At 38.7% G+C, this 15,805-nt stretch overlaps 1 protein-coding gene across 2 annotated transcripts in view; it reads right to left on the bottom strand.

Moving 5' to 3' along the window:
* The window catches only part of SEMA5A (semaphorin 5A), a 328,915-nt gene that overhangs the window by 83,441 nt on the left and 229,669 nt on the right, over nucleotides 1–15,805 (bottom strand). For both annotated transcript variants that reach the window (XM_075052509.1, XM_075052510.1), the window contains 2 exons: nucleotides 5,928–6,045; nucleotides 192–373 (listed from right to left, as the gene is read on the bottom strand). In XM_075052509.1, the coding sequence (XP_074908610.1) occupies nucleotides 192–373; nucleotides 5,928–6,045 (300 nt within the window). The remainder of the gene's footprint in view (nucleotides 1–191; nucleotides 374–5,927; nucleotides 6,046–15,805) is intronic.

Below are 15,805 nucleotides of genomic sequence, written 5' to 3'. Positions count from 1 at the left end.
GTTATTCGGTACACAGCATTTGAAATTACTCTTTGCTGCCTGGCTCATTCTCTCTCCCACAAAGCCCGTGAGATACTTTCCAATGCTGTGGCCATTGCTATAAGCTGTTTCCTGCACAGAACAGGATCTACTCTGACGAAGTTAAAAACTTTTAAACCATAACCAATAGAACCTGAAATTGTTTTGTGTACCTGGAACAGTTGGCGATCTCCATGGTTGGTCCTTCACACAGCCACCCTCCGCACTGCGGAGCAGGACTGTCACACACCCGGGTCCTGCAGAGGCAGGAGCCAGCGCTGGCACCGTCAGTGTGGGTGCAAGGTTTCCACTGCGACCACGTTCCAAAATGCCCATCCACTGTCAGATTCCTCATCTAGAAACAAACACAACAGAAGGCTTACCCGAGGCCTGACGCTTCCTTCACACAACCTCTTAATTCCGCAGTACAGGGAGGTACAGCCTTCAGCGGCCAACTCTAACGCCTCCACTGTAGAGGAATACGTTCCAGACTGCAAGCTCCCCTTAAAATCTCTCCAGCTGCGAAATTCCCACCATCTGCAACCGATCTGGGCCAGCGGATGCCACCACTACAGCAATAACAATAATCACAACTAACCGTTACCTTTCACAACCATGCTTGCCTACAGTGATTCCATAGAAAGTACAGTTTCACCTTCTCGATTATCTTCTGATGACAGTATTCCCTATTTCCTAAAATTTACCTGTGATTAGGAACCTGGATACTGACCGTAAAACAGCATGTGCAAGAACGCTTGTGGAAACCCTAATCTACATCGGCGGGAAGAGGCAGCAGAGGTTAATAGTCCAGGGTAAAAAACCTGGGTGAATGAAACTCAAATCTCCATGATGACTGTCTTTTTGACAACAGTTTTTTGAAGCACATAACAGATAGCACCATTTCATAAAAGTAAAATGTAGTTTTAAATGACTCTCTCTAAACAGTAGATGTAATTACACGTATAAATCCTAAAAACATCTTCAAAAAAGCAGTTCCTAACCCTACATGATGAGACACTTTGCTCCTGCTGAAGTCAGTTCTCAACACCTTTGGCTGGAAGGGTCAGACCATTCTCACCTTGACTGGAATGTTTCCATCACGCAGCCATAACACATGCTAATGAGAATTCTTTACTGTCCAGCTGAAATGGAATGCGCTAACGGAAACTGCCGCTGCCTCCATTGTTACTGGAACTTCTAAAGCAAATGGGGCTGGACACGGGGAATTCAGCTCTCTTAAAAAGACAGGCTTTCATATTATTGATTCTTTTAGCAAAATGCTAATCTTGACAAATTTGTGATCATAAATGGAAATGATGGCCACTTTTTCACTTAAATGCTAAAGGATTTGCCCTTTGATTGTCACATTTTAACTTTCAGTCAAAACAACAGTACTAACAAGTGCAGGCTAAATAGCATTTAAAGTCACTCTTAAATAAAAATTAATATGTATCTGTTGTAGTCATGCATATTTTATCAAATGTGTAAGAACATAACACTTTAACATTTGCTTATATATTGAAATAGGAACTACAGTTGTAGATTGTCATGAATAATCTGAAATGGTGTCTCCCTTTGGTATTTTTAGTATTGTTTCATTTTAACAGTGCTGAGGGAAGTATACATTTCACTAATAATTTGAAGATAGAAGAGATTCGATTACAGCACAAGACATGTTTCCACTGCCACGCTGGGTGCTGGCTGATTCTTTCCACTGTGGTAGGGGCTCCATAATTTCACTATTAATTACATTTGTCATGATTTATTTTTCAGAGTTACAGCTTCTCCACAGAACAGCTATATGTATGTTCTGCCAGCTACAACTGACATAACCATAATTCATCATTTCAAAATTCTGCTGACAGCTGTTTATTGAAAATAACTCACTGACCTTTGCTCATGCAGAGTATACACTGTTGTTTTTCATAAGACAACAAGAAATACTTACTTCTTGTTAAGTGACAGATAAACCCATTCTCTCCTACACTGCTGGTCTAACAAATATATAGTCCATAAACTAGCAATGATATCTCCCCAATCTAATTAATGTCAGAGATGTGAAAATGTCTGCTGCTTTCCATTGCTATGCTGCACCAAAGCATCTTTATTGTTGCACCTGCAATTATAAACTAAAGCTACAGCTGTCTATGGTTACCATAATTTATATCAAGTGGCAGGGAAAGTATTCATAAAATTCAGCTGAAAGCTTGAGCTCAGAAGGACATACTGATGGCAGATTTTTGCCCCCTGCTCCTGTAAAGATCATCCCACTGCAGTCTCTGCTCTTCCCCATGACTCACCTGCTCCCTCTATGAGTACCTCCCTTTCGCAAGCGATATCGAACAATTTCACCATAGGACTACAGGAAGGCAAAATGTACTGATGAGGGGCTGCCTTAGCCCTCACCAGAACCCACGCCCATTAACCTTTCACCATCTGGCACGCCTCAAGGGGAAAATCGCAATCAATCGGACTATAGGGCTGTACTTTCCCGGCATGGCTACACTCTGCTTTCCCTCTCTACTACCCCGTTTTTGTCACCCTTTCCCTTCTGCAGATACCTCTAGTCCCTTCTTCCTTCCTAACGCCCTGGCAGTATCAGTCATCTCTGTCCTGAGCCTCTCCGCACCCACCTTGTTCTCCTGGTTTGTGCCTCTGCACTCGGAGCCAAGGTCACATCTTCGGTGACCCAGCCCTTAAATCTGCAAATTCTACTTTGCGTAGAATTCAGTGGCTCTGGAGTGTTTCCTGAAGCTGCTAATGAATTCAGGTAAGATCCCATACTATACTCTTTCCCTGTGTGCAGCTGTAAAAAATAAAGCCATTTGATGTTGCATACTTATGTAAAAAACCCCAACTTTAAAAAAAAATATTTTTACTTTCCTTGTAAAAGCTCTTTGATAATGTCAGACAGTGTATTTTTAAGTGATGGATTGCAAGTGGTCCCACTGGAAAATATTTTGGCAGAAAAATGAACCTTCATTACTATAAAAAAATACTGGATGAATAATAGGGATATGTGACCAACTGGAAGAAGCTCAAAGTAGACATATGTGCTGTAGCATTAATTACTATCTATATTCATGCACAATTGGTGTACTTAGGCCAACTGAAACAACCACCTAAAAAAACAACTTGAGAATTAAATCAAAGCAAGATAACCAAAAAAGCCACATTTGTCACAAATGATCTTCAAAGTTCAGCGAGATGGTAACACAAATGCTCAGCTACCTCTCCTAGCCCCCTCCCTGCTCTACCATGACATGCCAATAAATACTCCGATATGTGAGTAATTCCCTAGGAAATAATTTCTCAAGTGCAACTGGTCATACTTTTAATTTTGGGCTAAACTACTGTATAAACATGCCTCTGTCTCTGATCTGAGTTTAGAAGAAACTGGTCATGCATTAACCTGACAAATTTTCTATAATGTTAAAAAGACCAGTGTAGTTTTACTAACAATTAAGATATTGGAACTGATTGGAACCAAAAGAGGGAGAGTAGGAGGTTTCTAATACTCTGTTATGTTCTGCCTGCAACATTGTCTTAAATATATATAGCAAAAGTCAAGGATGCACATAGCTCAGTTGCCTACAGAATGAAATTCATTACATCTTGGCTTATATATCCTGTGAATACAGCACATAAAAATGCTATAAAAACAAATATTTGAAAGCCTCGCTAAGCAAAATTGTAATCGATTGCAGTTTGCCAGAATACAGTGTTATGTTAAAGGAAAGTTTCTATGAAGTTTTCAAATTTGTTCAATAATGTGTTACTTAGAGTTCAGGGGTTTAAGACAGTAAAGTGGTAAAACCACGCTTTTCAATTTAGACAGTTCTAAAATTTTCCTTATATGACGCAATCTCAGTCTGCTCAACTCCAAAATTCCTTTGGAGGCTCGCTAAATCTTTTCATCTCTGATACGCAGCATAAGTCTCACAGCTGTGGATGAATTTCTGAGCAATCCTTTGGTGCTCCTCTGCTTTGACTAGACTGTCACATCCTACGCAACTGTCATATAATAGATACTAAATAATTGTTTTTCCAGTTGAACGGAACAGAATTGAATTCTCCTTTCTAAACCATTCCTCCTCCCCCTCCACCCCCTCTTGGCCTCATGTTTTTTATCTATGAAAGAAAATAAGGGCTAATGCCAGAATTCAAAGACTAAGCAGTAGGCAGACTGCTCATGCAAACACCAACCAACCAAGCCATTCCCGTAATCCTTGCTAACACAGCAACCCAACTAGGCGACCAGCAAACCCTCCCCATAACCACATTTAGCCTGCGGGATTACCGCAGGGAGATACGATGTACTCCATGCACTTGGAAATGAATATACTGGACAGTGCATCTAGCGTACTTGTCAACCAGGGAGGCAAGGACTGCACTAGTGACTGAATCCCGACTTTCTGTGAGACAATGGCTATGTCTATATTAGCAAATGGTACGCACACAAACTGCCAATCTGGAAAATAAAACAGGTGGTGTTGAAGACTTGACACATACACCATACATGTTTTGTGGACTTTATGTTGGACTCGCTCTGGCCATTGATCAAATGCCTAGTAGTAGTCGGAGCACACATTTGGTTTAATTTCATCTGAAAGTAATGTGGCTTGTGTGCTTCAAGACTGCTTTGTGATGTGAAACAAAGAACAGTAGATGGGAAAAATCAGAGTATTTGCCCAAAAGTTGCTCCAGATTTCAGCTAAAATGCTACTGCAGATGAATCCAATGCAAGCCTTTTTTATTAGGCCATTATGTGAGAGCATGGATGCAAAGGACAGGACAAGGTATTTCAAAAATTACTATTTAATGCCAAACACAGTCAGCAGGAGCTAGTTCTCAAGGACCTTGGAATCAGTGTAGTGATTTGTATCTATGAGGCTGCTGCAGCATGTGTAGAGCTCCCACATGAAAGCTGGAAGAACTTTATACTAATTTTGCACATCTCTAGTTCACTAAACGAAGCCCAGCTTAAGAGAGTGGACTGTCAGTAAGATGTTAAAAGGAGCTTGTTAAACACATGGAGAAATAGAACATGGATGTCATATGAGCATAAATTCATGGATGCGTGTGCTCCAGTGGCAAGTGGGGACAAGTTCAAGAAGTTCTTATTAGCAATGAAAGCAGAACTGAGTTGGAGAGGCTCCCCCTCCATGGGCAACATGCAAAGACAAAGCAGCCTCCACGAGTCTCCAAAGGAAAGAGCTTAGTAGCACAAGGAAGATCCTTCTTAACCTTCTTTTTGTGCTCTTTGGAGTGAGGGAAACGAATCAATATTAAACCAACACTGGAACCACATTAAAAAGGATGGATATAAATCAACATTGTTGTTTGTTTTTTATTATATTAAATATATTCAAAATCATTTTTAAAGACAAGTGTTAAACCATCGTAAATATTAACACGAAGTTTATTATAATTATCACTCCTGTCATTTATGTGGGTGAGACTTAACTCATACAATTCACCCTTCCAATTCATGGACTTTGAAGGATGTTATATGGCCTTTTATATTAGCAATAATGATCCTAAAAAAAAGATTGTACCACTAGTGATTAATTTTTTTCAAAGTACAAAATGGAGAAAAATCCTGCAGACAAAAACACGTCAATATCTCTAATCCTAGTGAACATTTGCTTTCAAGGTGGGAACACAGACATCACAGGTAAAAAAGAACTACTCTTTGAAAGTACTATAAATAACTTGTTCATATTATATAAGTAGTTTGATAAGAAATAGAAAAGAAACTAAATATCCTGTTAAAATCTGATGGGAAAGCCTGAGGAAAATGCACTAAATACAGTTTTCTGAGTTTGAAAAATCTATGCCAGCTCATTTTCATGAAATTCACAAGGAATCAAAAGTTTTAAGAGATAAACGAATGTATTTGGACTTACAGGACACACAGTAATGCTTTGCTCCCACTGACTCATGCTCAGACTTTCTTCCAGCGTTGTGCATTTCTTCATCACCATGTCCCAGCCACAATAAGGGTCTTGGGATCCAATGCATGCACTGTGAATGAAAACCAGTCAGAAAACATGAACATCTTTATCTGTAGCGACCAAAGATCTCTAAATAACTATGCGGCGTCCCTTCATGTTTCGCAGGCCTAAAACAGATAGTGAATCTGATCCCTGTTGTGGTATGGCACAGATGAAATGACAAAAGAGAAGAAAAATGAATTTGAATGCCTACACAAAGCTAGCGTTTCTTTTAAGTGCATAGCTGAATTTCTGGCTGTATGCATGTTATATCGTCAAGACTGATTTTTGTACTTAATTACTAGAGAATTACAGCAATTCATAAAAAGCCTATGTTGTCTGCTCCAAGTAACGAAGATTTCAGGAGTTACAGTTCTTAGTCTTTTCTATCAGTTTTGGAATTATAGTTATCATCTTTGTCAGAAATCAGATCACAATGTCTACTCTTTGAAAACTAATTAGAAAACCTCTGATTTGTTGTCTGCACTGCTATAGAATCCCTGGAAGTAAGTTCAAAGGGGTGCCGGTGGCTGCCATCACACCTCTTGCATTTCACACACTGCCCTAGACATTCCCTCCTCTGGCACATGAGGATGAGGAGGAAAAAGGAAGGTTAGAGAGAAGGATGGTAGTCCAGCTTCCTACAGACTCTGAAAGACCCACTGTAAAAAACTAGAAGTTCTTTTTGCTATTAAATGGCAGCTTTCTCTTGCTACTGGTAGCACAAGCGTTAACAGTCCAGGCAATAGGTCTGCAGCTTCACAGCTAAAGATATATCAGAAAGGAGGTGGAAGTCCCATTATAGTGAAGCATAATATAATCGGTTTAACACTTGTAAAAATACTTATAAATTACACATAAAAATCATAAATTCAAACATTTTGTCTAGATTATAAAAAATGCTAAACTGATCATTCTTGCTCAGCTCATTCTTCGAGATAGTCAAAACCCACCTGGACGTGGTCCTGGGCAACCAGCTCTGGGTGGCCCAGCTGGAGCAGGGGGCAGGACCAGGTGATCTCCAGACGTCCCTGCCAACCTCAACCCTTCTGTGCTTCTGTCCTCACAAATCCTGTGTTTTATTCATATTTCTATTTATCTCTGGCATTCCTCACGTAGTTCCCACAGTAAGATCAGACAAATGCAGACTTACTAATTCCCTACTATGCTATTCCATAATACCATCACAGAGGATCCTTACTACTTATACATTTCAAAGAATTAGTTTCTACAGTACACCTGGCAACATGGATTGCCAGTGCTATGTGGGAGCATAGTTCCCATCTGCAAAATGGGCACAGAGTAAGAGACGTAATAGCCAAAACTCCCCAGGTATCCCTAATTAGGCTGCCAGTTCAAAGATAAAGCTTCTGGTTTAGGGGATTTGGTGTTCAGAAAAGAGTTCCCACTGATGGTTCTTGCAGCTGCGAGCACTTAGCATTTTTGTAACTCAGGCTGCACATGTTTCCATTTACTCTATCTAGAAAGTGAGGAGGACAATTAATGCAAATTATGGAAAGTTCTAAGTGTCTTGGTCTTCCAGGGTCTGCAAGATACGATGTTCAGTGTTCTCCTTCAGAGTATCTCTGTTTTTTAATGTTTTATTAAAAAGATGACTACAAAACATGTTTTATAAAAAATTATAAAAAATGACTCCAAAACAAAAGTACAGGCTGACCTAATGCACAATTGGCAAGATTAGCTGTGCTATTTCTCAGAGTAGAAGTGCTCACTTTTCCAACTTCACTATTCCTTTATGTTAAGTGTTAATATTTTTAAATGCAGTTATTAGGCTTTAGACACTTTCTATTAAAAAAATAAAATATTTTAAAAGTCAATACCCTTTCACTCAAAACCACACTCCCTCTTTCCTGGGAGTAAGCTGATCCTTCTCCCACTCTGCTCTTAGACCCTATTTCCTCTTTTGCTTCTGTTCCCACATTACTTTCCACTCAGGCAAATGGCTTGCACCTTTCATTACAAGTCACTTAACAGTTATAAGTAGGGCACTCAAAGCATATTTTGACCATTCTTAAAACTTCCTGGTATCAGAACGGATCCTAGTTCCATGGAAGAAATAAAGTTAAAAAAAATGCTGAAAAGTCCTTGTACTGCCAGGACAAAGCATGTTCCATCACTCTGTGAACATGGAACGTGGCCATTTCAGTAAGTGACCAGGTTTGGAGAGCACTGCAGCAAGATAAAATGAGGTGAATCTTTCCAGAATTTAGTTAAGAAGGTCCACTGACCATATGAAAACTATGGTTTTAAGAAGTTAATAACTCAGCTAACCTCATGCAGATGACAAGAGGCTAAATGCAAAGAACTGCCTCTAAAAATGAAAGGCATTAACAGTCTTCAATAATTTGTTGGGTTTTTTTTCTTTACACTACAATACATAAATTAATCCTGGAAATATATGAACTATTCCAAACAAAGCAACAGGAAGTTTCATCTGAGAAGCATTCCTCACATGAGAAACTCTAGTTTTGCCTTATTTATTTTTTATAATGTTCTAATTGATTGTCCCAGTCATTATTATATCTAATCGCATTTTGTAAAAAGTTTAATTTTGAAATCTTATATTCAGAAAGAAAAATCATACCACGAAAGTGTAGTTCAGCGTCACCACCCTCTTTCTGGCATTTCAGTTCACTGTGCCAGATATATTAATGAAATGAGGCAGGACCTGGCTTAAATAGCTGCCCTGTTCTCAGGTATTGGCACAACAGTCCTCTTCTGTTCTGCCTCACATCTCAGGGGGGGTTCTTATTTACTTCTTTTAGATCACTTGCTTAGATCACCAGTGTCTCTGAAAAGTGGATATATTTTCTTTTAAGTGAAAAGAAGAGGATAGGTAATATGCGGGTAAATTTTAATCCATATTTGCTTAATTATGCTACCTTTTAAAACCATTTTCTTTCCTTTGAGGGATAATTTAATGTGTGAATAACAGCAGCTAATTATTTTGATCTGCTATGCCTAGATTTAAGAAAAAAAAAAAGAAAAAGAAACAGATAACAAAATAAGTTTACGGATAGAAAATGAGGATAAAATAAAGCTTGTAAGTATGAAGATATCAGAACTTCTATCTGAAATCTGAAATTAAAGGGACTATTATTAACTCACAGTTATGTGTCCTTACTGTCCTCCGTAATGAAAACTTCATATTGTTTTAACTCTTTTTTAATGAATCTTTCTCCCAAGAGACAGCAGTAAGAGGAACAGCTTCAGTGTGTACATGAAATCACAAAAGAAACTGTACAAAATGGCTGTCAAATTCATGTAAGTAAGGAAAGTTGAAAACTAGGTACCATTACACATCTTTATGCCTTTTTCTTCCCAGATCTCTGTTTAAATTAAAGCCATTTTAGATGCTACTGTTGAAAAATTAGATAAATTTTAAAATTAGTATTAGGTCTTTCAGTTGACAGGGCCCTTTCAGACAGTGACACTGGAAGTAGCAGAGCTGGATAATACATTAGTCATCTCGTCTCTGGGAGTCTACCTTACATCTCAATTTCACCAGAGATGAAAATGAATGTTTTGTCTGTTACTCCCAGTAGGCACCAGCCCACATCTCTTAGACTTCACACCCCAGCACTGCTAAAACTGGCAATTTTGTGCAGGAAGGAAATTCAGGAATAAAAGTGAATTGGTGCATTCTAAGTCTCTTGATGCCACTCACCCTGTCGAGTCAACATTCTCTACAAAAACATTCAACAGCTTTTGGCTTCTACTGATTGATGCTAATTTTCCTCTGTGTTGTCATTTCACATTTTTTACCAAACGCGAATGATAAGTAGTTGAGTGTCTCTCCTGCAAGGCGTTCATTTGGCTGCCGTGGTTCGGTATGCCTACGGACAGTCGTGCAACACTTAATGGATTTTGACTGACTAGTAGCAGAACCGTAAGTCACCTCACTCTAAAGCAAGCCAGCAATAGCAGGTCATTTTCTTCAGCAATTTCATAATTATCACCAAGCAGGCTAGCAAAACTGCTCTACTTCAGTTACATGTGAGAGGATTTATTCAGACAGAAAATGAGGCCAAAATGAACACCATGCAGAGCAAAATATATAAAAAAAACCCATACAGTTTTAGACTAAAAAGAATCTGTTATGTGTGCTCCAAAGAACAAAAAACCATTATGATTAAAAGCTATATCCTGATACCACTGATTTAAAAGAGATTTTTAAATCTCCTTTCAGGGGAAGAATATATTCCCATATGAATATACACTGTAAGTGCTAATCAGGTGTCCTCTTGAGCTGTAACATTTTATTCAGAGCATATATAAACCTAAGAGGTGCATCTTCTGAGCCTGTTCAATGAAACATTTTTCTGTCTTTACCTATACACAGCATTTTGAAGAACAGAGGATATTTCAGTCTCCTGACCCTTTCAATCGTTCCTACTGAGATAGCCATGCCTACCTAGTTCCAATTACTGTCAACTGTGATCTGGACACTTTGTATACCAGGAACTGAACTGGGGTCACCATCTTATTTCACAGAAGCTAGATTCCTCACTGCAAATTTGAACAGACAACCGAAGATAAAAGCCTGTCTCATGTTCCAAACACACTGTGCTATCCATTTCTGAATGAATACATAAATCTGATACTAGACTTCTGTACAAAAGTACCTATCAGTGTTTTCATTACTGCTGGTTTTGTAGATATATACGTATATATATGTGTGTGCATCGAAGAACGGGGATGTAAAGATACAGATGAATGATGCAGAAGAGCATAAATAGTAGGCACATAATTTACAAAGTCCTAGGAGCTCAAACTAAGATGTGTGTCGGATATTCAGAATCCTGCTTAACCCTTGCCTATACCTATAAGAAAAAGCAAATCTTTTAATCATCTCAGTCACTGTGTGTGGACTACTGTTGCTTCCTCTGACTTGAATTTCTATGAGACAATCAAAATCCATCTAGGAATGATTCAATAAATCTACAAGCTCCTCCCTTCAAATCCAGAATCAGGAATTTATGTATAATTTGTTTAGTAAAGTCGTTTATAACACACAGTTCTCTGAATATTGGTGCTTCCAAGTAGCTCTACCTGGAACAATGCAGAAGATGACTTTCAGGGCACGCTCTCTGCAAGAGAACACAGGCTTGCCGTTCATTGTAAAGACACGACATCCGAGGTCCCCATCCATGTCAATCAGCCAAGACAGAGCATCCATCCCTCCGATTAGGAGGCAGGAGCCTGGAAACGCTGGGACCCCCAGGCGCAGCTAGGGTTTTCAAAGCCCTTCAGATGGGTTGAAACCAGAGCCTGCAAAGCTGTGGTTTGCAAACAGGCTCTGAAAATCTGAGCTACCTAAGTGGCAAGGCAACGCCAGAGCAACGGATTTGGGGATTTTCCCACAAGTTTATGTGTTGCTAGACCGGAACGGCAATAACGTGATTGCCCAGGCTGGACATGTTTTCCTCCATATGGTATTCCCACGTCTTTAAAAGACCTTCACATCTGTAGCGGATATAAATGTAAACAGGGTACACGACTGCCAGATCCTTTTCGTCAGCTGTAACCTAGGTTCTTTTGAACTTCAAAGTTGATGTTAACTTTACACTAGAATATGAATCAATTGTAAAGATAGCAGGCCCAGATTCAGGACGTACAACTGTCCTGGGTTGGTTAAACCATGACAACAACTTGACTCCTTAAGAGTACTAACCAGGTCACAGGTATCCCAACATTTTGAGGGCACGGCTACCTCTCGTTCCAGAAGTAACTCTAGATACCCCCACTGGCCTGACAACGTAGTATGAGGAGCAGATGGCCTTCAGAGCCACTCACTTTGGGCTTGTGGAACTGGAGCAACCAAACTCTTGTCCTGGAATCCTGCCCACGGTTCACACTGCTGCATCACAAATATTTTCTCTCTCTCTCATACACTCAGGTCAATAGTGGACTCCAAACTCAGTTATTAATTTTCTGTAAAATTTCAAATACATGAAAATGTCCAAAAAAAAGTACTAAAAGAGCTGCAAATAATTCTCATGAGAAAACAACTGGTGTGTAACTCAGAGCACTGTAAGCTCAGATGGATAGGGTATGTGCTGGCCTGACTGAGTAGCAGTCCAGTATGTGATATGTTAAATTAATTTAAAATAAAAAAACCTTCCAGATTTGCCCCCCCCACCCCCTTTCTTGTTACCATCTAGTCCCTTTAACTTCTGTTTCCAGAGAATACACTTGCCAAGTATCAAATGCCTAGTGAAATGATCCCTTGGAAAGTGGGTTACTTTAAACACGTCAGGTGATTTTCAAGAAAAACTTAACAGTAACTACACTGAACTTAGAATTCCTCAAACTTTTGGTATTTTTCAAAGCAAAGAAATGAATTACATCATGACATATGAAAACCACATGCCTGTTTCAAATTTTTATTTCTTAGCTCACTTCTTTGTTTAAAATAATATCCTACTAATAAAATCTGAATTGCAAATATATAGTCAAGTCCATCTGGTTTTGTTACAACTTTGCAAACTAAAAGGAAAAGACATTTTCCTTTTTCTCATAAGGCTACTTCAAGTAATACATTGGGAGCAGGCTGTAAAATTCTGCCTGTTTATCAAAGTTCCTTCTTTGCCAAAAATGTGTGCTTACAATATGCACACACGTATAGATCACACACTTTAAAGAGTTGTGACTAAATATTTCAGGTGCAGCAAAACATAAATGCATAGTTTGTCTCCGATGCATTTTGTGGACCAGATAGACAAAGACACTTTCTGCAAAAACCTTGGTCTTTGCAGGGGAAGACAGAAATATAGGTCAACCTCAGATCTTTAGACCTTGAATTGATTCCCTCCCCAGTATGGGACTAATATTCTAATTCTTCTGAGCGAGGAAAACTTTCAACTGTGCTTATTTCATACTTCTGCTGACTTTACTAGTGTTCTCATAAGTTCACACCAACTGAAGATAATTTTGCAGTGTATCTAATACCTAAAAATAGACTTCCCGTTATTTAAATGTGCTTATAATCTAGTCTTGCAGCCAGGATTACTGTTTATCCCAGTCTGGGAAATTTATGAGGATTCTGATTCTGGAATATTACTCTGGAATCACTAATTCAGATCAGTCCTCGTGTGGTTCCAGCATTCTAATGCAGCAGTGTGTTTCTCTGATTTAAACTGGAATAAGGCTTGCATATTTTGAAATAAGGAAATCCACCTGGATATCCAAAAATAACTATTCTGGAATTATTTTTTAAACACAGCAATTTCAATTCCATGTGTTGGCAAGCTCTTCTGCACTCATTAGCACCTAGTAATAGTTTAGACCACATTACTCATTGTTAACTTGTATAACATTAGTATATAGGAATAATTATTCTTCTATGTAAGAATAGCCAGTGTTTTATTACCAGGAAAACAGGTTCCTACTGAGTGTGAAAGTACTTCTGAGGAAGCATCATCTATAGCTAAGGCAAAATAAAGGAATGCAACAGTGGTTGAAATACTTAATCTAATAATCTTGCTGGAGTTCTAGGAATGAAATAAAGCATAACCAAATTTCCAATAATTGTTTTCTTCTGTCAGTTAATCCGGTACCCTTTTTAGTACTATGCTGCTACAGATTGCTTAGCTGATAGTTAACAAAGAGCCAAAATAAAAATGATGGAGTACAGAGAGAGAAAAGTTACGGTTACAGTAGAATTGCTATGATAACATTACTTAGCAAAACAATCTTGTCACCCTATAATATTTTAAGCATATAATGTAAAAAACAATACTCAAATACTTCCAGAAGTTGTTTTGGTTTTTTTGGTTGGTTTTTTTTGTCTGTTTGGTTTTTTTTTGTTGTTTTTTTTTTTTTTTTTTTTTTTTACACCAGAGAAGTCACTATTTGCACCACTTTTAGCAGATAGCACTATTTATTTACTTAGACATAACGTCATAGTAAGATTAGTTTTCAAACCTTCTAAGCGTGTGAAACCTATCTTCCATCAGAAATACCAATTCTTGACCCTTGCTTGGTAAGGTTTTGCAGAACTTTGGGCTGATACAACTTTTCATTGCCCCTACTTTTAGAACTGATGCACTGAAAACTCCAGTACAAATTATAGCATCGACAAATTTGCCTCAGAGAAATCACTGCCCCGCAAGGCTGCTTCTGAAGGCCACAGCTGCCAATAAAAGAAAGCTGACTGGTTCTTTGTTTCAGGGCACAGAGTCTTTACCCCCTGCTACAGATCTTATTCCTTCTTACAGATGCATAGAGCCTTCAAAGTACACAGCAAATGCTGCAGCTTTAGAGAGTTTAATAGTTATCTTCTCATGATAATCATTCTATTTATCTCATATTATAGTTAATTAGCAGGTACAAAAAAAGTCAGTTGTGCTTTATGCTTGGCCTACTCAACTTTGAAGAAGTACAGAGAGCTGGAGAATTCATAGTGAAAATAGTAGCTCCAGAGAATAATGTTGATGGTCTTCCATAAAAGTTTGGTAAATGTGTGAATTGCAATACCCAGGTGATAATAACCAGGTCAAATCTTAAAGATTTTCCCCAGGGAGAGCTGAACTAAGGTAGCTGCTCTTCAGTTTTCTCCTGGAGCATGAAGATGCCGGGGCTTTTTGGAGAACTCTTTGTAAGAACTCACACGTCCCAAGCTATTTTTCCCTAGCTGACTCCTGAGAACAGCAGGATTATGACAGGATGTTCAGAACTATTCAGCCATTGGCAGAAGTCTGCGGGAGACCCCCCCTATGAAAACTGTCAATCCAAATAACTAGCATAGGCAACTCATAAACAACTAAAACATCGTGGCATATCAGAAAGCGCAGAGCAACCCGAACTACAGGTGTGACAACAGGCTCTGCCGGTGGTATGGTCTGCTGTCACAGTCATAAAAGTGCACTGAACTACAACTAGAACACCAAAAAAAATTAAAAAAAAAAATAAATCAAATTTAGCCTCCAAATGTAAACCAGTATTTTCAAGGGCCTTTGATAACAGTGTTTGCGGGAGCGGAGCCATGAGCTGGTGGGGAACAGGACCTTCCTGAACCAGAGGGAATGTCTGCCAGAGGCAACTGTGTGTCACAGAGGACTCCACCACAGGGAAGTGCTGGAGGAACAGATCTACAAGGAAATATGAATCAGCTAAATATGTACAGCATATCAGAGTGATAATTAAGGAGACATAATAAACCACAAATAAAAGCAATAACCACATGTTTTAGAGGCTAGCACGTGAAAATAGAACAAGGAGTAATGAAATAAAAAGAAAAAATAAGACAATCTCAAGAAAATTATCTTGACATTGAGATATTAGCTTGAGGAACAGTCTGCTCAACAGGGAGTTGCATTCTGAAAGCTTTGTACTAAACCTAAACAAAAAGATTAGAAAAGATTAGACAGTGAGCACACTGTCATTGACACAAAAAGGCAGAGCAGATGAGCTAGTGCATCTTCAGCCTTTTGGCTTTTTTAAGGCTGTTATTCATACACAAACATGCTCTATTTCTCAACAATTATGTGAAATAGGTACTAAAGACTACACATGCCCTTGATCTGGGGAAGAAACTCTAGTTATTATTGATGGAAGTTCAGAATATAGCCTTGGCACAGTTATACAGCCGTAAGTATGACAAATGTGAATAGATAAAATTAAAAGAGTCCAAAAAAAGAACCACAATGGCTCAAGGCATTACCTTAGGTAAGGTTTACCCATTACTCTATTTACCCATTGGTATAATATAGAAGTAACAGTTGGCAACACGTAACAAGAATGAGTACTAAAGCACCCAGTGATGCAGT

This window comes from Buteo buteo, chromosome 20 (genome assembly GCF_964188355.1).
Source record: "Buteo buteo chromosome 20, bButBut1.hap1.1, whole genome shotgun sequence".
Lineage (NCBI taxonomy): Eukaryota > Metazoa > Chordata > Aves > Accipitriformes > Accipitridae > Buteo > Buteo buteo.
The sequence above is the reverse complement of the archived record's forward strand: the minus strand, read 5'-3'. Positions and strand labels throughout refer to the sequence as shown.